Genomic DNA, 25,258 nt, shown 5'->3' with positions numbered 1-25,258 from the left:
GATGAAATTTTCTTTCTTTAATAATCAATTTTCTGAATGTCTTACATAATTGTTGATTAGAGCTGACTGAAGATTTTTTATTAATATTTGTTGAAATTTGTATACACTCCTACGTCGAAATTTTTGGGATTTTCTTTAGGTTTTCGAATTTTAGCTACTGTATTAAATATTTAATTGTAACCAAGCATAGTTCTGACTGGGGCTAGTAGCCTGCTGTTTTTCAGAATGATGATAAAGCATGACATGCACCATCATTTTTTTGCCTGCATTGGTTTTGCAAATAATAGTCAGCAAAATCATTGTACTTTGAATACTTGCACATTTATTATTTTCGTATACCAGTGTCAAAGAAACTGTAGTAGTAGTAAATTGTAATGTAACAATCACTGCAAAAAAAAAAAAAAAAAGACTACAATTCTGACGTAGAGTAGGTTGTCCAAAATAACCTCAGAATCTCATACCGTCTTATGCCGAAAGTGCTTGCGCATGTTGATGAAGTAAATTAGTTCTGCATTTGGTGAGGCACCATTATCTTGCTGGTTTAGGCTAGTTCAATTTTACCAACGAAAAACGTATGTATTATGATCATGTTTAAGTATTGCAGAGTTTCGGGTACTCATTTAAGAATTGATTGGTACACTCGTAGTCACCATTATATTTTCATTTCTTGAATGAGTGATCATAACGAAAGCTGTGTGTAATTTGTCGATCTGTCACCATGTACTATATTTACTCGCGTATAACTTACATTTTTTTTTTACCAAAAGTATGGGAAAAAAAATTCAAGTGCGTGTATGGGAGTATTTTTGTATGGGAAATGTTTTGTTGGAAAACAAATCATTTAATTTATTATTATATCTGCATACAACTAACTGGTCTAATGTAACAACCGGTGTCCTCACCTTATTCATTGTCACTGTTGTCAATACTGCCAACCTTCGAGCTACTCTTGCCCTTGCGTACATCACATTCATTGTTGTCGTCAGCCCATACTGCATCATCTTGACTTTCATGGAGCACATTTGTGATGCCTGTTTTAAAAAACTCATGAAGGAACTTTAAACTTAAATTATTATTGTTCTTACGGCATACCCACCTATCAAGAAATTAATGTGATATATATGCAGGAATTTTTTTTTTTTTCCTGTAATTTAACACTGAGAAAAGAGGGCGCGAGATATATGTAAGGGCGAGTTATATGTGAGTAAATACGGTATTCTCTTCATCCGTGCAGTATTAGGTTTCCTGGTGTATTAGTGCCTCAGTCTACCTTCGTGATTGTCTTTCTACACATCTGGATAGAATTATGTGTTTAAGCATTTATTTTAGTGGCATTAGTTATTTATTGGAAGGACAAGATCTTGTCTACATTCGTATACCAGTATACACTTGAACTTCATTATAGCAACCACAGTTAGTGCAATAGCTCGGCTTGGTTTAACTTCTTTATTGACGATGAAAGAGTAATGGAACAGAGAGAAATTCTCTCCGGCACCTGGATTTGAACCCAGGTTTTCAGCTCTACGTGCTGATGCTTTATCCACTAAGCCACACCGGATACCCATCCTGGTGTCGGACAGAATCATCTCAGTTTAAGTTCCAACTCTTGGGTTCTCTCTAGTGGCCGCCCTCTGCACTACTTCATAGATGTCTATGAACGTAGGACTGAAGTCCACACATGTGCTGATGTGCACTCATTATGAGTGACTAGTTGGCCGGGATCTGACGGAATAAGCGCCGTCTTAAATCACGAAGTGATTTACGCATATCATATATATTATTTTCATGTACCGAAGTACATATGATAATTCCATGCAGATATTCTGCGTCATCATACGATGAAAGAGTAATGGAACGGAGAAAAATTCTCTCCAGCACCGGGATTTGAACCCGGGTTTTCAGCTCTACGTGCTGATGCTTTATCCACTAAGCCACACTGGATACCCATCCCTGTGTCGGACAGAATCGTCTCAGTTTAAGTTCCAACTCTTGGGTTCCCTCTAGTGGCTGCCCTCTGCACTACGTCATAAATGTCTATGAATGTAGGACTGAAGTCCACACATGTGCTGAGGTGCACTCGGTATGAGTGACTAGTTGGCCGGGATCCGACGGAATAAGCGCCGTCTTAAATCACGAAGTGATTTATGCATATCATATATATTATTTTAATGTACCGAAGTACATATAATTCCATGCAGATATTCTGCGTCATCATACGATGTGCTTTTATTCGAAGTCACCATAGTTATGAGACCCTGTTATAATAATAATAATAATAATAATAATAATAATAATAATAATAATAATAATGTATTAACAATGACGATGATTTGCTTATTTACATATTTACCACATCTCATCTTTATGCTGGGAGGTTTTTTCTAAATGGTTCAATAATTTGTGACGGAGTAGACCTATGTTTTCCTCTTGGACCTATCACACATTTTGATGGTAATTAATAGATTAATATGATCTAATATTAAAATGTATTTTGTCTGACAATATGAAATTCATTGCTTTGACTAAACAGTTTACAATTCATGAGTCCTAACCTAAAAATGTATTTTGTTTGATCATGTGAAATGATTAGTACAGACTCTGAAAACCGAATGTCACTTTGAAATGTATTCTTAAGAATACTTACTCCTATAGTCCCGTCACTCTAATTTCCCGGCAGCCAAGCACGTTGCAGGTCGGCTACATTTAAATGTGTGCGTCTTGTGATTGACTGATGAAGATGTAAAGCATTTCCTAAGGCTGGATAAATACTTAATATATAATCGCCCGCCATTTTGGCTCTTTCGTTGGCGTTTGCAGAAAGCACACGAAGATGTTATTTGCCGCTCAATTATTTGCTGAATTACAATGCGTTTGATTTATTATCATAGGAGCTACGACATGATAATGTTTAACAGTGTGGCAAATAGATCCCTCGTCTGGTAGCTCGGCAATGGAAGAACAAAAATGGCGAACGATACTACCTACATAGACTCTATAGAGCCTTACTTCCTAAGACGTAAGCAAAGAGAAGGAGTCATGCCGGGAATAACAGCATCGCGACTATAATAATTTTGCTATTTTAGTTATAATTGTTGTCTCCGCGTGCATAATTTCTACTTCAATATATTCTTTCTTCAGTTAATTATGCATACGAACTATAGATTCCTGAAATGTAGCCTATTCTCAATGCCACATGCTTTCTTTTTTGGAGGAGTCACTGCCATGTTATTTCCTCTCTTTGACATTATTGTAATAAAAATCTGAACACGAAAGAAATGTGAAATGGCATTTCTATCGATCACCCAAGTGCCTGTATCATACCATATGTTATATGGTACGAGCTTCTGCTCTTTCGGGCTGCAATGCCTAATGTAGCTCAAGTGTATAGTATTAGTAAATAAATATTATTATTATTATTATTATTATTATTATTATTATTATTATTATAATATATTTCATCTAGACTGTGACTATAAATTAAGACTTTATAACAGTATTAAGTTTTTTGACTTGTTCCATATTCTAGTTGTGAAGGAATGTATGAATACCATGGAATGTTAATAAATACAATACAATACAATACAATACAATACAATACTTATTTACACTTTACATTATTGTAATAAAAATCTGGATGTAAAAGAAATGTGAAATGACATTTCTATCAATCACCCAAGTGCATATCACACCGTATGTTATATTTATTTAAACTTATCTGATTGTAATCTTGAATTGTAATCACAACGCAGTGCAACACATAGAATAACTATTATGTATTAATATTAATTATTAATACTGATATTAATTAATTATTAGTACAAATTTCATTAGCTTCCAGTAATCGGCTCAGAAATCTAGAACAATTTGAATTTTCAGAATTTGCACTATCGACAACTGCTGTAACTGCTGCCAACAAAACAGTTATAAAATCACTACCAGTTGTAGTTTTTCTCAGTACCGAAATTCGAAACGAAGTTGGCAAACGAAAATTCAACCTTCAAATAGAAAATCACCTTAATCCACTAGCATATGTAGTAATGAGGGAAAAATGATTAGGTTTCACCCTTAGGGTATTCAGTAAGCTGACCCGGACTATACATAACAGAAATCTGTGTGGTTCTTATTTGCTTTAAAAATGGCGGCTTCTGGCCTAACTTTCAGATGTGAAGTTAGTTATCTAGATGACTGTTTCTTTGTTTCGTTTGTGCGCACATCGATAATACTGTCATCTAATGGTGATAGTTTCAGGCACCTTATTAAAAATGTAGGTCGCTACTTCAGTTTGTAACTTATTTAGTGACTCTTCTTCGTATTTTCATTTTTCATTGTCTTATTCAAAAGTGCTGTTGTTTTGGAACTGCCAGTTATTTGGGTGCCTAATACGATTAATTTCACTGTATGTACATTAATTTAGGAGGAAGACATGAAAGCAGCATTTTTTCTATTAAGTTTCAACATTGCTAAATTGTAATTTGTCTTCACTGTATTATTTTACAGTAAGCATTTTATTTCTTTCTAACCTGTCTATAAGTTGTAAATCAAAGTTAAATAAGAGAATTCTAGGATATGAGATTGTGTGGGGTAACGTTTCATCTTGTAGACTGTTGTATTTGCTTTATTTTATGTTCCTATAATTACAGAAACATATTATTACAGACATTTATTAAATACATTATTGTAATGAGGAGATATTGAAATAGGGGGAAAAAAAGAATTACAGTAATATTCTGTTTTCCCTTGTATAATTTGTGAAGTGAAATTTCCATCTTGATATTTATAAATGAATATTTTTTATAGTTTTATGTTTAATATAAAGTAGGTAAGAAGGAATTAAGTTACATGCAAACATTTTGAATGAGATATGACATTTATTATGTCAGTTGTGCTTCCAAATGTCATATGACACAAATCTTATTTTCATTGAAGTTTACACCACATTTAACAGATTGCTAGCTCATAAACCCTGAAACATTTAACATATAATAAATTAATATAAATTATCATACATGTACACTAAAATAAGTGCATAAAAATGGTTCCAAGTCAGAGCTGCCATCATTTTGGTAATGGGTAAACAAAATTTATGATTACATACATGTAATTTTACAATAACAGCATATGAAGTTAGAATAAGTAAGCATAAAATAATAAAATAATGTTTTTATAAAACGTTTCTAGAGCACTCATAGTCTTAAACATTATATTACTAATAAATTCTGTTACTCCAAGCAATAATATGTTTAAAAATTTGAGCAGCATATAATGACAAAGCTTCTAGTATTTCAAATGATAGACAGAATATAATAACTTTGATATTAAAAGTTTTTATACAGAAAAGTAAAAATTATTTTCTGAATAAGAAGCCACTATATTCAAACAAACATGATTCAGTTCATGTAAGAATTCTTTGGTTGCTGGTAATCATGCCAAGGTTGAACTTCAAGAAAAATTACTATATTCACAAATTTCATATCATTTTATACTGTTATTTGTTTCTTACAGTACAACTATTTATAACTATTTAATAATTATGTTAATAAATTTTACAATTTTAAATTTGCAGTCATAATCCTAGAAAAATCAGTTAACCATAATAATATTTTTTTAATCCGAAGAAATACTGTTAAATACCAGTATAACGAAATCCTAGGACCCTGAAATTACTTCGTTATAGTGAAATTTCGTTATATCAAAATACATTATTTTTCTAAAGAAAAAAGCAAGGTTGCTCATTTACCTCTACTTATGCTGTAAATACCGCATTTGTATAGAAAATATCCTTAAATAAAATAAAAAGCTAATCTTGCATTGCATTATTTAAAAAGGAAAAAGTATGAAGAAAGACATAAGAAAAGTACAAAATTCAAGTTTTACAAAGGACTTTGTAGGACAAGAGGTGCCATGTTGTTTGGGAAGCCATTTTGCGAGATAAGTGAGCTGTGATTGAAGGCACCATGTTACGACATTAGTGAGCTGTGATTAGAGGCACCATGTTACGATATGAGTGAACTGTGATTTGTAGAAGAAAACTAAATGCGAAAAGGAAGGGAACAACTGCATAAAAAAAAACTAAAACAAAATTCAGAGACATTTGCATCATAGTAAACATACTACATTAGCTAAATACTTCATGATCATATGGCCACTATGCAATTACAAAGTTGTTATAATATAAAGTATTTCCTTACTTGCTAATAAACCGTACCCTATATTTTAAATTTTTTAAATTAAAAAAAGTAGCCTAATTTTTTTATTCCAATTAGGTATACTGTTTTTTTTTTTTTTTGTTGCAAAAAACGAAATTTGTTAAATTGAAATATTTTAACATTAAATTATATGGAGAAAAGGAGGGGACAGAAAATAATTTCGTAATACTGAATATTTCGTTATACTAGCATTTGGTATAACGACATTTTAGTGAATAGCAAAATATTTATTACGATTTTATGGAAAATAATTTAGAGTAGACAGGAGTTGAGTAATGTGTCAGAGAAGAATTGAAGCTGTTCATGAAACATTAGCACCCTCTTTCCCCCTAATACTTTCAGTTATGGGGGGATTATCTATGATACTTCGAAAGAATATGAAAATAGTTACATTCCTATGTTGTTTAAATATAAACACAAAATCATTTTTACTGATTTGTAAAATTGTTGACAACTTTCACTCCTATAATGTAGATGAAGTAATCCCGTCCTCATTTGATCAGACTATGATAACTCTGAAAGTAAATATCATAATTATTGAAATATTAGAGCTTTGTTAACATTTTGTGTAATATACAGTATATTTGAAGGAAAGGCTTGTTGTAAAAGTTGTGTCCAAACCTTGACATTAATTCCAGAATTAGTACATAAAGTGTTAAATTTATTTACTTCATTTGCTGTTTTAATTATTATGCTCTAAAACAAATCCGTAGTATTATAAAATAATTTTATATTTATATTTTGTATCTGTATCATTCAACATACAGTACTTCCATTGAAGGCCTTGAAATGCAATTGCAATGATTTAATAAGCATGCATTAGTTAACGGGTTGTTTGATATAGTGGCATATTATACTCAATTGCAAGCATTGATTGTAATACATAGTTTAATATAAATTATCTTAACATCCACTAATAATGATACACTATTAGGGATTCGTATTCTACTTTGCTATAAAATGATGCATAATTAACTTTCAGATAAATTCTCACACCTCGTATATTTAATTTTTACAGTGGAATGTGGGAGTAAATTAATTCTGAAATAGACATTTCTTTAGAATCATTTTGTGCTCTATCAAAATTATATTGTTCATGTAGTTAAAAAAAGTAACAGTGACCACATTGGAATAGGATTTTACTCCTGATTTTTCTAAAATTGTCCTGTACTTTGTTAATGTCAGTTCTGTTCTGGAAATGTAATTCAAGTCCTCCATTCAATGTGTTCATTTTTCAGGGCTTAATGTAAGAGATATTTAACCAGTATTTTCTTCCAAACGTTCTCTAACCCATTTGTGATATTTTATTGTAATACGTCCCTGCTTTAAATGTTTTGCTGGCATGTAGATCAATCTGCTACCTTTCTGTATATTTGGGGAGGAGAAAAGCAGTAGCAAATTGAAGCAATTTGAAATACTGTATGAATGATTATTATGTCATCCGGTAAAAGTATTCTGATATGTAAGAATAATCTTGTGGCTTTATAAATTTCCTGATGTAGAATTTTGTATTGGCATCCATAAATTCATGTTCTTTCCACAATAAATAAGCTCTTCAACATGAGACATGTTAGACATATGTTACAGACTTCGTTTTGAAAGTCGTAAAATGAACAGAATATATTCTAGTTTTATAGCGCATTCTCTAAGCTGTTACACAAGACAGTTTTATACATTTTCTGATATTATACAAGACTTTACTTGTATAAAACATATTCATGTTTGTTTATGCCATAGTTGTCTTTGAATTATACCGGTATCAGTATTTTCAAAATCTTGTTTAATAATATCACACCAAAATATATTAAAAAATAATGTTTTCTACACATTGGAGGACTGCAATATTTACATTTTTTTAATAGTGAATTAATTGTGTGCATTATCTTCTTAAATGTGTGCCCTAAAAATATTTTTGTTATACGATTGAGACAAATTTAATTTTCTTACGAAGTTCTAAAGAAGTGATAGTTATTTTATGTTGTTGAACTGTTTATAATTGCTCCCATAATAGAATTGGAAAATAAAAATGTCTGTGAAATGTAAAAAGATGAATTGACAACTAGCTAATATGTTCAGGAATTTAATTTAGGGGATATGAAAAGCTAACTCTACAGTTTAACTCTTATCAGAGGTGTTCTTCTATTATTAAAACAGAGTGGTATTGTTTAGATTTCAGTACCTAGAATGAATGCCACTTGGAGAAATCTAAATGGCCTATGTAAAGTGTCATTTGAATTTATTTATAAATTTCAGTTTTCTTATAGGCTATTGCGATATGTTGTCCAAGAAATTATTGTAGATAGTAAAGTTATTGTTATACATTTTTAATCACAGTATTTCTGAGTACAGCATATCATATCCTGAGTTAGAAGTCTTGAAGTTGATGTTCAAAATATTAATTTTACTGCTAAATTTAACTATAAAATTGATTATATGTGTGTAGCACATAATACCGAATATTAGGTTTTTTGCACTGTATTATAGATGCAGAAATATCCAAAGTTTTGAAATCATCCCTAGAGAAGGCATGAAAATGTGAACCCTATCTAGATGAGGTATATATATCGGGCTTTTCCCATTGCTGTTAATAAGGAATTGACAACATTTCAAAGATTGGTTCTTTCTTCGTCTTCAGGTGAAAAAATGGCGTGAGAAGGGTATCCTACTCATTTGGATTGTTACAAATAACTAAATCTGCTTGACTGGCCAACGACTGCAAAAGAATGAAGATGATATGAGGCTTCCAAGACAGAATTTTTTGAAGAAAAGGAACATTAAACAGTAAAAATATATGGAATGGGGAAAAACAATGTACTGGAAGTAAAAGTCAGTGTATATCAACAGTGAACTACAATAGGATAAAATAAATTGGTTGTCCTTTTTGCCAATATAACTCTGCATTCTCCTGGCAATCATCGGGAATTTCTTATTATTAGCACTAGAAAAAAGTCCAATCTACACCATAATGCACCATTGCTTTCTCCCGCTTTTAGATTAATCCTGTCGGATCTGTTATCAGTCTTGATTTTTTTTGTTTCTTTTTTCGGGTCAGTATTAAATTGAGGGAAATTTATTCTCAAACAAGGTTGTGGTGAAGAAAAAATAAAATTTTGGCAAAACAATTCACCATCGCTGTTTGCATATTAGTCATTTGTAGAGAAAATCCTGGGTGCGACAGCCCATAGAAAGCCAAGGTTGAACAGCCGACTGCTGGTTTTACATCCAAATGCCTCAGCAGAGGTGAACGATGATCCAACCAGTACAGGGGTATCATGTGGTTGGCATGATGATGGCTGGTTCATGAAACTGAATTTCACTACCTATTGTAGCTCCCCAAATTTATAATGATGCTGGGTGAATACCAGTCCCAAGCACTGGCCGAAATTTCATGAGAAAATTAATTTCCCCATTGAGGACTCTATCCAATGCTCATGCCACAGAAGTTAGAGAAAATAGGAAATAAAAAATCAAGACTAGGTTTTTTCGAGTCAAAGCTTGGATGTTAGGAATGAAAATGAAGACATAAAACAATATGGTGAACATTTGCTATCATCTATATTCTACAAAGATTCCAGCAATAAGTACCAATTTGTTCGTCGGCTGCTAGGTGGCAGCTGTGGTTGAGCAACTGTCAGGCGGCCAGCTCTCCTTCTCTTGACATTCAATACCTCACGTAACGTTTTAATGATTAATCAGTCTGAGATTGGAATATGTAGAGAGGAGTCATGCTGTTCATTTATTACCACCTGGAGATTGTGTAATGGGGAGATATTCTGTGCTTGAACTTGCATACGGTGTGGAAACTTATTATAAAAAAAAAAGAAAAAGTGTGGCAAAACAAGGCGAAAATTTAGAAATCATTTTTCAGGCCGCCCAGTTCCGATCAGGAGGACAATAAAACAATTAGTGGAAAAGTTTATTGACACAGGTTATGTAATTGACAGAAAAAAACAACCACAATCTCGTGTGCTTACAGAAAAAAAAAAGTGTATGCAAGTAATCTTCGCACAATCGAACAACTGAAAAATAACATTTGTGACGCAATTAGACAAATCAGTGCAATGGAGCTCATGAATGTGAACAGTGGCTTTTTACGGCAGTGTGACCTCTGTATAACACAAAATTGTCAACACTTCCAGCAGCTACTATCATGAGGTTTAATACAAAATTCTGTAATTAATCAATCATTCTTCTTAATGTATCCAGCTGTTTACTGACAACATAAAGTCCACTATAGTCCGCTGTAGTCTATTCAGTTGTTTTTCACGAGAAATGAGGGGTAAACTTGTTGTTTAAGCTAACAAGTAACAAAGAGGTACCCACATAAGCTGCATTACCACCAATGCAGTCCCACTATATTTTTTTACAAACCTATGGATCAACAATTGGCTCTCTTCTGACAAAGGAAAAATTTTACAGTCTGTACAAAAGAAATCAAATGACCTGGAAATATACAAAAACTTGCCCAGACATGTTCTGTAATTAATATAACATATAATAATTAATGTTAAATCCAATATATTACGCATGTAAGTTTTAATTTGGTGAAGTGCCATGAGTTTCAGGGCCCAGTTGCCAACAGTCACTCAAGCACTGTGCTGTCCAATGGTCAAAAAATAAACTGATACTTATCACTGGAATGCTCTGTATATTGTTATTTTCAAATAATTTTCAGTACTCATTTTTCATACTGTAAGATATGATAGCCAGGTATTGTATTCCTTGCTTGGGCTCATTCAGGTTCATGTGGAACATTCAGTACTGGTTCTGAAATCAGTCTGCTATTTGGATTGTCTGTTGCTTCTTCTAGTAGTGTCATATGTACCTCAAGCTCTGATAATTGGAGGCAAACGACAATTTGCTCGATGTAGAGAGCATCCCGCTCATTCTCTGTGGCCCATTCCTCCTCAGTAATGGTTACGGGGATAACTGTTGTTGAAATGTGAGATCGTACATCTTCTGCTAAGTAAGTTCTCTTGAATTGTCTGCTGGTGAGAAGGTGCGGTGCTGCCCTGCAGCTGTTGGAGAGTAATTATGCTTAATACCTGGCCTTCCTGGCAGGAGTGTGACTACTTGTCTGCAAGTGTTTTGTCAGGTGTGCCCACGGCCACATGTGGTACGCGGTGAAGATGGTGCGATTCGGAAGACTCATGATGGGTTGTGGTCTGTGCCACCTGTAACAAGCAACAACATTCATATTGATAACAGGTTGTAGCACATGGATTCATTGTTTGATAAGTACTATATTTAATTTAGTCTGGTTGTGTGAAATCTACTAAAACTAGTGGCTTGTGCAGCAAATGCTGCAAACTAAGTACATTAGACGTTCAAATAAACATTTTTCAGATTTATTTTCAATGAAGAATACCAGACATTCTGAAAGTTATTTGCTTCCATAATAATGAAAGATACTCTCTCTCGAGCCAATACTGAAGAGAACCACGCATATAAATATCTACATCACACCGCCATTAAATATATGAAAAAAACCCAACCCCACTTGATTAATAACTATAAAAATATTTGACTTTTAATAATATTATCTTACGTAAGTTTTATAGCTTTCAGTAACATATAATATATACACTATACAGCCGCCACTCAGTAAAATATAGAAATCAAAACCTAATTTAAGTTATTCTCTACATCTACTTATATAACCCCAAAACGTTTCACTTTCATATCATCAATAGCATTAATATGTATGATTAATGAAAAATAGTCACATCATGGCATTAACTAAAATAATATTTTATTTCTAATGGTAATAATGTTATCAAACCATCTCAAGTTTTGTAGTTTTTAATATCCAATACACAGCTGTACCCAGAAAATTACACACCACAGAATCGAACCTGTAAATTATTTTCAGTAAGTTAAGGTTTTAAAAACAAATTTAATTTGAACTCTGAATATGTCAGCATGGCCTTCGTAGTGTGTGTTTTGTTTTATTCTGAAATGCAATTAATTAGTTCTCAAACTGACGAAAGATGGATTTTGGAAAATAGGAAAATGATGTAGGAAAATTAACATTTCACTGAAAACTACTATTTTTCTGAAAAACTCTGGGTTTCAAGCTTCAAAATGAGGGGTCATTTATTAAAATCCGTTCAGCCGTTTTCCCGTAATTTCCATTACCAGTTCAAATTTTATATATATATATATATATATATAGATTTGCATCATGGCTTTAATCAATAATTTTTCTACTTCTGTAAGATATTGAAAAAATACTGAACTGATTACAGAAACAATGGTGTGTCTTATAGTTATAATAATTACAGGTACTATATAATGTATACAGGATGAGCAATAAGTATGAAATGTTACTAATAACTTCTTAAATTTAAATTTTAATTGAAGGGTTCAGAGCCATACAGCGTATTACGAATCTCACCAGACCGGTGGACAACAATGACGTCATGCTGCAGCGAAATTGGAACAAAACTGCTGGAAGGATCGATGGCTGTCATGGTGACTGTATAAGTTGTTGTCTGTGCTATGCTAGCAATATTTTGCGAAATTTCCGTACTGCCATCTCGTTCAAAGAAAAGAGAGCATAAACAATTTATTTCTTGAACCAGTAATAATAACTGGTCCGTTGACATGTTCACTCATAAGCCATTAACATATTGTTTTTACGTTGTGCTCATTACAAACAATACAGCAGAACACACCGCCATGACACAACAGTGCACGATGTCATTCGTCTGCTAATTCCCGCCCTATACAAGAACCAATCAGATTCACTGATGGCGGCTGATGGAGACTGTCACCACCTCTGCAAGCTGATGGCACCGGTGCGACACCAGTGGAGCATCAGTGACGCCATCGTCAGCGCTGAGATTCGGAATACGCTCATAGTGGGCCAAGTGCCATTTATTAAAAACAGAGAAAGCAAGGGTTAAAGTTAAGTGAATACCATAGTTTAATGAAGATTGACATATCATTTAGTTTTAATATGTATACTTTATATTACTTGCTATATGTTTCCAATGAATTATGGTAATAAATTCATTTTAACCCTTGTTCTCTACAGTTTTAGTAAATGGCGCTTGGCCCACTATGGTTCTGAACCCTTCAGTTTTTTTACTTATTGTTCACTTTGTATGTTATAAGTAAGTGAAAGAAAGAAGAATAAAATGCATAAGATTTGCTGGTGATATGGTGGTTTAGAAGAAGAGACGATACTAAGGGATATGCTACTGGAGCTAAATGACAGCTGTGAGCAGTATGGGATGAAGATAAATGCCAACAAGACGAAGACCATGGTTGTCGGAAGAAAAATAAAGAAGGATAACGTGCGAATTCTAAAAGAGGCAGTAGTACTTAGGGTGTACTATAAGCAGTAAAATGAGCTCCTATCAGGAAGTCGAAAGGAGGATAGCAATGGCAAAGGAAGCTTTTAATAGAAAAAGAAGCATCTTCTGTGGACCTCTGGAAAAAGACCAAAGGAAGAGACTAGGGAAGTGCTTTGTGTGGAATGTGGCATTGTATTGAGCAGAAACATGGACATTACGACGAAGTGAAGAGAAGCGACTAGAAGCATTTGAAATGTGAATATGGCAAAGGATGGAGCGTGTGAAATGGACAGAGTAAGAAACGATGCTGTGTTGGAAAGAGTGGATGAAGAAAGAATGATGGTGAAACTAATAAGAAAGAGGAAAAGGAATTGGCTGGGTCACTGGTTGAGAAGAAACTGCCTACTGGAAGGAATGGTGAATGGGAGAAGAGTTCGAGGCAGAAGAAGATATCAGATGATAGACGACATTAAGATATATGGTTCATAAGAGGAGACAAAAAGGAAGGCAGAAAATAGGAAAAACTGTAGAAAGCTGGGTTTGCAATGAAAGACCTGCCCTTGGGCAGAATACTATGAATGAATGATGATGAAATTCCAAAATCCACATCATTCACTGTCAGTGTCTAGATATATGGCAACATTTTTTAGTGAATTGATGTAACATATACTCAGTGGCGGCTGGTGAGGCATTCTGGTGGTGGTGCCAAAAATGAAAAAAAGATTGTATGCAAATTGCACTAGTGAAATTGATAATCGCAGCTCACCTTTACATTATGTTAAATAAAACACATTAATTAAACCAGCTATTTTACCAGGTGTGCAGTTAATCATGTATCTAGTAACAGTTACAATAACATTTCCGAAACTAATAACGAAATTTACAGATACAGATAATGCAAAACTTTCATAGTATTGTTAGTCAAATACAAATAACTTTTATAACTAGTAAAATTACTGGCAAAAACACACGAGAGAAACATTGATATAGATAATAAACGAATACGTTGCACTTTATTTAACAGGCCGATGAATCCAAGGCAGCGGCCTGAATAACACATGTTCATGTCCTGCACAGATCTCGTGTATCGTTAACAGAAGCATCAATACTATAGCAACAGTGTAGCGATATTTAGTTGCCGCAAAATAAAACAAATATTACACAACATTAACAAACAGTTTTACATAATATGAAAAAAATATTTATCTTTCTAAAAAGAACCATGACTATCTCTGCGTTCAGTATAGTTAAATGGATAATACTTTACACATTCAAATCCAAGTTATGTGCTTTAGTTTTGAAATGGCAACATTACATTAACATTTGGCGCGAAACTTTAACTTGTGTTTTCGTGCAAGTCTGCGGTTGATAGTTCCTGCCTAAAGTCTCCAACAACCCTGCCATCTAGCGAAATGTCTGCATTACTGTGCTCTAGCGGGCGGAATATTAACTACTGAGTGAAATAGAATTCGGCTCAGTGTCTGCCATAAGAAACGTATATAAACTAGAATCAATAGCCTTTTGTACAGTGTTATATGGACGTAAGCAGTGCCACACTGAAGTGGCTCCAACGTTCGGAGAAACGCTGCAAGAGTGCGTACCGATCTGTGCGCACGCTCGTTCAGATGAAATACGAATAAAATTTGTAGAAATAACTATTAAAACTGCTTTTTAGGATATTATTTTTTGTTTCTTTCATTGGCGGTGCCATGGCACACTGGCACTACCCCAAAAGCCGCCCCTGCATATACTAGTATGTTAGTTAGTTGGTTGGGTTGTGTCTATGCTGCATATCAGTTATCTGGTTCCGACCTTCTAAGACAAACACACGCCTTTGCTTAGGATAGTAGTACTTAGACACTGTAAAGCTGAAATGATGTCTTAATTGTCGTTTTTACAATCGGGCCTTTAGGTTTGTATATAGAACAAATTATTAGCCTAACTCAAGGCAGTAAAATTATGCATGGCGAGACTATGGTGTGAATGTACTTGCACTACTAGTGGGTTTCGTCTTTTATCACAGAGGTAAAGAGAAATTCTTTCTCTAAGAGTAAGGAAACGCTAATTATTACATGTTGTACGTACTAGAATTATGAATGTAGGAAGCACCTGTTATCATGCATGTTCTTTCACAACATAAATAGATCATAGTTTCTGCGGTGAGATTGACTCATTTTCAATCTAATTGTATGTTTTTGATATGCCTTTACAAAATTGTTTCACTCTATGTATTTAATTGCCAAAAAGCGTTTGTCAGTTGCATCATATTAGCTATTTCGTATACTGAATAAAAGCTTATTTACTTTGTTGTTTGAATATCAAGGACCAAATATCTATTTAAACTAGACTAGGCGACAGTTCGGAAGGCGGTCGGCTGCTATATGCGCCGTAACATTTCTGGTACGTGACGTCAAAAGCTTGTACAGTAGAACCAATCAGAATCAGTCTGTAACAAGTACTTTCCAAGTTCGTTTGTTCACGTGTGAGTGTTTCAATACATTGAATAAGTAAAACTAACATTTACTGTGTGTGAGATAAATAAATGGAAGAAGAGACTGTAAAAAGACAAGTATTGCACAGGCAGGCGCGGAAAATAGTGTTTAAGGTGTATAATTATTTTGAAAACGTTGACGAGCAGAACGCTGCCGGCCATCTTGATGCTGGCTGCAACATTGTCAACGTGCAAGAAACGTCTGCAGCAATGGCGTAGCATGAAATTTTGAGCAGGGGAAGCTAACTCAAGTTGTCTTTCATGCAATATGAGAAAATGTATTACAAAAATACAGTCTTAAAATAAATAGTAGTCAATTTCAAGTCAGCAGTCGAAGATTGGTTGGAACATCGTAAGTAACACCAATAAGGCATGACCTCAAATGAGACGTAATAAAATACGATTTCACGGTTTACACATATCTCTAACAAATAGACACGTATGCGTATAACATTAGCTCACTCCCTGCCATACTTAGAGAAATTACAATATTAGTATCATTACGTAAGTATGCGTCTGTCTTTTGGTTGTGTCCTTCATTGACAGCAAGGGAGTCGGTCATTTGTTTTTTAAATCACACTTTCGTTCGTAAGTCAGTCTTGATAATACAATTGTCCTAAAAATTAAAGTAAATTAGTGTCAGGAACTGTTATTTCGCTCATTATTTATTATATCCGCCACAATGCACACTAACACTTCAACTGAACACAACTGACGAATAGGGATAACTCGGAAACTACTATGTTAAAGCTAGCTTCTTTTCGAGCCTTGCGACTAGGGTAGTTTAAAAGGGATGGAAAATCTGCGGGGTGGATTACACAGAAGAAACCGGTCTGCTTGGAAGCTGGTGTGTGCAGGCTTCTTGTTTACTGCTGCATCACAAATAATCCTGAGCTGCCGCATCACAATATTTAACGCGTAAATATAAATTCTATTAAAATTAATAAATAATTTTCTCCATAAACTGCAGGTTTGTTATGAAATTATTATTAACTGGGGAAGCTAAGCTTTTTAGCTTACATTGACGGTACGCCACTGGTCTGCAGAAGCATGTGGTGTGGGATTGAGAACCGTGCAAAGAATATTGTTAGTGTTATTGTTTGGTGTCATGCTTACAGTAATCAACGGCCAAGATCATTATTGTCTTTTGATAATTTAAATTCTCTGCTACGCTGTTTGTATTGCACGTGCTCATGAAGTACGAGTGGCAATGTTGTACGCTGCCTTGCTCTCTCTCTATCAGTCTCCCTCGACGCAAACGTTAGCAGACTACCGCTTTCGAATTGCCGTCGACTCTAATAATATAGTGTAATTTTTAAGAATTGAGTTATGCTCTGAAATATAATAGTAGGATTATGAAACTATTTCATCATGTTATGCTTTATTGCACAGATAAAAATTTATTGAATGGACAAAGTGAGTTCGGTAATTTTTATGAATGCAGTAAATTGTGTAATATTACAAACATATTTCATACAGTATTTTTGTATGACAGCATTATAAAACAGTAAATTAATACAGAAATAACATATCGAATTTATAATAATGGATAGTTTGAAATCATGGTCTATGAAGAATGAGTTGCTATGACAGCAGTGATGTATTCAAAGATTATTGCACGGAAAATCGTTTAATAATATTAATTTTAATGCACAAGTTATGACGTCATAATATAAATTATTACGTTTTAATTGGTATGGTAATATCTTGCGGCACTGGTATAATGTGACGTATTGTGTATGATTTTGACTAATAATAAAGACTGTTGTTTATAATGCTGATGTACAAAGAAAATCATTAATTCACGTACTACAGTATTTTATACATTAAAGAAATTTGCATGAATAATATTAATGATGGGAGGTTTAGTTGTTACTTAGCTAGATATTTTATCATATACGTGAAGTAGAAAATATCCCCTTCTTAAAGAAGTAAACAGAATGGTTTTATTGTGTCAGGAAATCCAATGAAAATCAGAATATCAAGGTTACTTCATTGTAATCTGGGCTCTTCACAACTATGACGTGGCCTTTAGAACTCGTAAAGCATGTCAAATGATGTAACTGACACTTGACAGTTATATACGGCAGTAGGATAGCCTCCATGTCACAGAAGTTACAGTGTTTCGTAATTTAGTTATAAAGTATGTAGGAGCAATTACAAAACAAGTGTTTGGCTGAGAGTGAGAAATAGAAACATTTTTCCCTGGAATCATATGAAGTTCGAAAAAGCATACGATTTGAAAGTTTGTAATAGGACTTGCATATGTCTGGCTGTAATATAATTTACTTATTAATTGTTAATTTTTTATCTGATGGCAGGATTTTTACATTGTTATCATTTTCAAATATGTATCACTAGTTTGTTTTGTAATATTTTACGTGTCACAGATCGATAGGTGTTCATTCATGACGCTGTTAGACTCACTGCATAATACAATGCAGAATGACTATCAGGTAGACTAGTCAGAAATTTCACAATATTTATCTTTCATCTCATAATATAATTAGATTGGTTTGCACTTGCACTTGAAGTTCCTTTTATGATCACTGAATAGTTTTAATTTCCAAAGAGCGAAACAGACTTCATGTTTATGCTTCCACGAAGGTTATCTATCTGCTCCCTAATTTTGTCGGTCTAATTTAGAGACACTCTGTATTAAATAAAGGTCGGTTTTTTTGCAAACTCGAAAAACTCTAAGGCCATATTCATAGACATTCTTAGCGCGGGCTTTCGGTGGATGATCAGCGAACTAATGTTTTTCGTATTCATAAACCAGTGTTAGCGATATATGATATGATATGATATGATATGATATGATATGATATGATATGATATGATATGATATGAATTCTGTACAAGTAATCACTCGATAGCCGGGGCTAGTTTAGCACGCTCGTAGCGCGGGCTAGCGAAATGCCCATGCATAGAACCCTAAGTCTTTAGTTGTAAGAAGTATTTAAATAATTCACTTTTTAAATTATTGAAAAATTTTGCACATTCGTGTAATGTTTTGTTTCTGCTAAGGGGAGGATATAAACTAGAATTTCATCCAAGCAAAAAAAGTAAATAAAAAAATTAGCATACTGTCTAAATTACTAATCTAGAAATGACAAAATGAAACTGCTTACATCACGATCTCTCTTTGTGCGTTGTGATTTAGTTGGAGTTAACGTCCTTGTAAAGACTGTTCAATTGCCTCATTATGTCATATTAATGATGTAAATCTCATAACTGTCAAGACATCCACATAAATCATCTACAGAAGATATCATTAATAGTCTAGTTGACCCAGATTTCAGTGTTGCACTCAAGACATCGTCGACTTCCTGGGATGCTGTAATATATAACAGATATTCACTTGTCAGTCTACATATCAGCCATAGTGTATTTCAATATTTAAATCACAGATTTGGCTTTGTGTGAAAGCGACAGACTTGAGTTCCAATCCCTGCTTTTTACAGTGTCTGGTGTTGTCTTTTGTGGAGGCAGTGTTGTGCCGACTGTATATCGTGGGACTCCCACCGTGTGTCCATTAATGTTAGTATGAAAATTCCTGAAAGATGCATAAAGTGTAACTCTGGCAGCAGTATGAAAACCATAAATGGATAATTCCAGTCTACAGTGTTTTTTTTTCAATGTTCAGTGCTTTATGAACAGTTATCATTCAAAATTGGTTGCGATTGGTTTGGTGTATGTCGTTAATTCCAGAATCATCACTTTGAAATACGGTACACATAAGGTGATCATATTTTGAAGTAATGACAAAGCTTGTGCTGGTGCTTTTTGTCTGCAGTGTGAAAGCCTCATCACTTACAGTTTTTCTGCATAATACGTATTAGCCGTAATAGTTTTGGCAGTAGACGTCAGTGGCGACTCGTGATATTTTTTCTTTGTAGGATATGAGATTGACGACTGATGACCAAGACAGAAACTAATAATAATAATAATAATAATAATAATAATAATAATAATAATAATAATAATAATAGAGCATGCGCAGTTAATTTCTTGCTAAAGTTAATTCTTCTAACTGATCAAATACAACTTCAGATATTCTTTCGGTAGTCCTGTCATCTGAAAGTCCTGTTAATTATTGTGTTTTATTATAGCTTATTTTATTTATTTTTATCTAATGTTGGTTTTTATTCATTTTATTTTTTATATTATATCATTTTAAATTATTTATTATTTCGTTTATTCTCTTCTTTTAAAATGACCAATGAACTGCATTTAAGGAGGCTACAAGGGTACTTGAAAATTCGTATTGTAGTGTCTGACAGGATTTCCACACCAACAGCCAGAAAGAAGGGTCATAGTATTAGGATATACAGTCATATCCTCAAACGCGGTTAAAGACAAACCATACTCCGCCCTCTACACTCACCCCTGTCCGTAACTTCACTGCTAGAAAAAACAGTTTGCTGTAAGATATTTGGATGGTTCCTCGGAAAGTATTCCTAAGGTCTGAGATGTGCAGTGGCGACAACTCACGACAGAAAGTGGAAGTTTGAAAACAATTATTATATCGGGATACATTAAAAATAAAATCTGTAATAAAAATGTTTTCTGTCTTCAGAGGCACGAAATTAAACTATAGGATCATCCTCATATCCTTCATGGAGGAATCGCCAATGATTCAGAAACATAAAAAATAATATTTACTTGTCTTCTTTTTTTCATTAGTAGTCGAATTATTTATGACACTCGGGAGGAAATTAAACGCAGAATATGGGAAATGCGTGTTATTATTCGGTTGAGAAGCTCTTATCATCCAGTCTGCTGCCCAAGAATCTGAAAGTTAGAATTTATAAAACAGTTATATTACCGGTTCTTCTGTATGGTTGTGAAACTTGGACTCTCACTCTGAGAGAGGAACATAGGTTAAGGGTGTTTGAGAATAAGGTGCTTAGGAAAATATTTGGGGCTAAGCGGGATGAAGTTACAGGAGAATGGAGAAAGTTACACAACGCAGAACTGCACGCATTGTATTCTTCACCTGACATAATTAGGAACATAAAATCCAGACGTTTGAGATGGGCAGGGCATGTAGCACGTATGGGCGAATCCAGAAATACATATAGAGTGTTAGTTGGGAGACCAGAGGGAAAAAGACCTTTAGGGAGGCCGAGACGTAGATGGGAGGATAATATTAAAATGGATTTGAGGGAGGTGGGATATGATGATAGAGACTGGATTAATCTTGCACAGGATAGGGACCGATGGCGGGCTTATGTGAGGGCGGCAATGAACCTTCGGGTTCCTTAAAAGCCATTTGTAAATAAGTAAGTAAGTAAGTAAGTCGAATTATTTATGTTTACATAATAGTGAATAATGAACTGACGAATGAATGAAATTTACCTGCATCTGTAAGATCAGCTAGTAAAGTTAGTTTTTGCACGATTTTGTTTTTGTTGTATTTACAGCTATAATATGTTAGGCATTGAAAGTTAGAATTCCCACACAGAAACTTGTTGCTAGGGAAACCATTCTTCATAACATAAAACTATACTGAAATAGACCCATTACAATGCACTTATTGTTACTTAGTTACCATTATAGTGCAGTTTTGCGAAGGCTTTAGAATAATATTGCTCTAAACTTTCAATGCAAAATAGATTGTAAAAAATATGATCGTGCAAAAAATGTTGTACAATGCAGGTTTGTGAAGTGCGTTACAAAATCTCGGAAACTGCATTCAAAGAAAGTATAGCTATTAATAATGGAGTCAGTGACAAACAGCTGTTTTGTTAGATTTATGTGTGAATGACGTGTCATTACAGCATCGAGGTTTAATACATTGTATACTGTATGTATATCGCAGAGTTATGTTTCTAGATGTTTCTCTGTGTTCTGCCATGACCTCTTGTTATTCCTCTCTTGAAGCATGTCCATAGAGTAAACATCACAACGTTTAATTAATTGGAGAGGTCAGTAGTATACGAGGAAGGTCAGTTTTCGTGGAGTGTTTCCCATACTGTTCAAAACAGATTAATGTCTGCTACTGTACATTACTTCTATTAAGAGCACTTTGCTTGAATGAAGGAAGCACTGTTTTATAGTACAGGCAGACTTCACATGTTTTGTCGTAGTCGTTTGAGTGAAATTTAGATGAACAAGACGTGGATTTATCTAGAGTTCTCAAGTTAAAGTCCACACCTGTGGAGTAACGGTTAGCACGTCTAGCCGCGAAACCAGGTGGCCCGGGTTCGATTCCCGGTCGGAGCAAGTTACCTGGTTGAGGTTTTGTCTGGGATTTTCCCTCAACCCAATATGAGCAAATGCTGGGTAACTTTCGGTGCTGGACCCCGGGCTCGTTTCACCGGCATTATCACCTTCATCTCATTCAGACGCTAAATAACCTTAGATGTTGACAAAGCGTCGTAAAATAACCTACTAAAATAAAAAAATCTCAAGTTAATTTTAGAAAAGCGAAATATTGGTAGACAAAAAACTTTGATGATACACAATCTAGTATACAGTCACCAAGCCCAATACGTAGAGAATATGCAGCCATAGATAGTTGCTAACCACTAGAATCGCTACTATCGCCTCATCACAGACAATGCGAAATAGTACCGGCGCAGTCTATTGTTCCTAGTACTCTCACCACTTCAAGCTTCATGACTGTATATACTAGACTGTGATATCATTCTGATTTTTTAAAATTAATTCTTAAATCCGTCATGCTTCTCATCAAAGAATTTTCGCGACGTCACAGATTCCAATAAGTTAACCATGACTATTGGGTGTTGGATCAGAGTGTATATTGAAGGCATTATGGACACTTCTACTGAATTTCTGTGAAACTATTGAAAAGCGAAATGACTGTATTTAGATGAAATTGAAGAAACTGACTGTCGCGGTAGATCTGATCAACATAACCTCAATCATCAGGTCAGTGAAGGAATTGTCATGTACTTTTAAATAGTAAAATATTTAATATGAGTGCATATAAATGGTTTATGTAGGCGTACATAACTTGTCGACTTAACTTGTTTTCCAAGTTAAATGACCAACATAAATGACCAACATAACCTCAATCATCAGGTCAGTGAAGGAATTGTCATTTACTTGTAAATAGTAAAACATTTAATATGAGTGCATATAAATGATTTATATAGGCCTACATAACTTGTCGACTCAACATGTTTTCCAAGTTAAATGACTGCATATGCTACAGCAATTTCAAATTTTTAATGTAACTGTTATTACTAACTTCTAACTACTACTAACTCGATAGCCTAAAATTGTAATATAATAATAATTTCTAATTTGATAACTTAATACAGTATATATTTTTTTCCTTTTATTTTATTCAGTAATAGTACATCATGTCCGCTTTTAAGATGCATTTTTTTATTCCTATAAACATTGTATTAATATTTTCACTAGAATTACTTATGAATAACGTCCCGTGTAAAACACTATCAATTCATCGTATCTATAAACCTTCATAACCCTTCAGCCTGAGTATCTTGAGTCCAGTGGGCACCAGTGAATATCATGAGTGATTTTAAGGACAGTTCTGATGATCTCTAATGGATTTTTGTATTATGTTAGGAGCACGTTGAAAGCGCGATGCCAAGAACTCATTCATGAAATGAAAAACTGCTCTTATGAGGGGCCTGCTCTAGTCCGTATAGAATATGATGTTGGTAATATAAACTGAGAACTGTTTTACTGGACTAAATCATCCTCACGTAGGCCTGTTGCCTGTGTCATACAATTTAAATTATTTTCTATTATTTTCCTTCTTTTCCTCTTTCCCTTAATTTTTTTTTACTCCTTCCCATCTTCTCTTTTTTCTCATCTTCCACACATTCTCCACTTCCTTCTCTTGTACCTTTCCGTCTGTCAATCTGTTCCTAGTTTTTCTTTTCCTTCTTCTCTCCGTTTTTCTCCTTTGATCTCTCTATAAGTTGTCTTTCTCAGTGACATCTTCGAAATTTCAATCTTCTTTTTTTTTTTTTTTTTTCTGACACAAAACCGTTGTTGCGCTACTTGCAAATAGGTGCATGTACATATGACATACGGGAGATTCTGCAATGTACCGAAACTTAACAAAGACACTTCTTTAACACGTTTCAAAGAGTTTTTATTCTGTAAATAAGTTTCTACCGGGCACAGTAGAGCATAGATGTCCAATTGTAACTCGTACGAGGTACCCCTGGCGTAAGCAACCTGCAGCGCATATTCTTTAAGGTCGTTTTTCCTATTTTATATGGAAAGTTATTGACCTTAGCAGAGCATGCTTGATGTGCAATATCTCCTGGTTCTATAGGCGTTTGGATACCCGTGCGGTAGAGTAATTATATTCTCGTCTTGCATTCGGGAGCTCATGTGTTTGATTCCAAGGACTGACTACCCTGACTTGGGTTTTTCGTGGTTACCCAGGTCTCTCCAGGCGAATGCCAATTTAAAAGGCCACCACTACTCGACTCCTCAATTCCTATTACTTCTTATCTATCATATTATCCCCCGCGATAGTCCTGTCACCTATCCGTCGAATCGCACTCGGCAAACTGTGCCTTCTGTGAATAAAATGGTGAACCACTGTACTGCAGAGAAAGCAAAAAATAAAAATGAAGTTTATGAAAAAATAATTCTCTGCCCAATACTGTACCGAATCATTGCATTAAAATGACTGGACGGCCTTGAGCTGCTATTTTCCCGGAACGGGAGGAACAATTAACATAAGTGCTGGTTACTTACTATAACAATTCGCGCTTATAATCGCTCTCAAATTATAAATGGAACATCTGATATGACTTAAGTGGTGATTGCAGGTGTAAGCCTACTTTACAATTTATATCTCTATGAAAGTGGAGTTAGTAAGCAGTTCTGAAACGTTTAGAATAGTTCTTCGAATCGTATGACTTTAGATCTAAAAAAACTACACTACAGTTGACTCATCATGAACGTATCAAATAACTTAAGACAAATCCTATATGAAATTCCGTTGAATGTGCCATTAGCATTTTTTCCATTCTTAAAGTATTAAATATCTTCTACGTTTGACTCCCGCATTACACTATATGACGTGCTACATTATGCAATTATAATATAAGTAAATTATAGGAATATTATCTCTCATTGAGGTTCTGGCTGATATGTACAGTAAGTTAGTGGCAAAAAAAAAAAATCGGACCGACCCTTGTAGCTGATTTCAGAGCCTTGTTCACTCCAGAGCACGATAGATTGGTAACTAAGACTTTCGTGGTTCGAATCCTGCCTAGGAAGGAAACTTTTTTTTTTTT

The 25,258-nt window shown here is 34.2% G+C and overlaps 2 protein-coding genes across 2 annotated transcripts in view; one reads left to right on the top strand and one right to left on the bottom strand.

Moving 5' to 3' along the window:
• Positions 1-25,258, top strand: part of l(2)05287 (WD repeat-containing protein l(2)05287) — a 154,843-nt gene that overhangs the window by 23,909 nt on the left and 105,676 nt on the right. The window lies entirely within an intron of this gene.
• The window catches only part of LOC138701188 (uncharacterized), a 50,330-nt gene continuing 35,255 nt past the window's right edge, over positions 10,184-25,258 (bottom strand). Inside the window, exon 3 of the mRNA XM_069827819.1 lies at positions 10,184-11,380. Within this exon, the coding sequence (XP_069683920.1) occupies positions 11,276-11,380 (105 nt within the window). The 3' untranslated portion in view covers positions 10,184-11,275. The remainder of the gene's footprint in view (positions 11,381-25,258) is intronic.

The sequence above is a fragment of the Periplaneta americana genome, chromosome 6 (assembly GCF_040183065.1).
Source record: "Periplaneta americana isolate PAMFEO1 chromosome 6, P.americana_PAMFEO1_priV1, whole genome shotgun sequence".
NCBI classification, from domain to species: Eukaryota; Metazoa; Arthropoda; class Insecta; order Blattodea; family Blattidae; genus Periplaneta; species Periplaneta americana.
The sequence above is the reverse complement of the archived record's forward strand: the minus strand, read 5'-3'. Positions and strand labels throughout refer to the sequence as shown.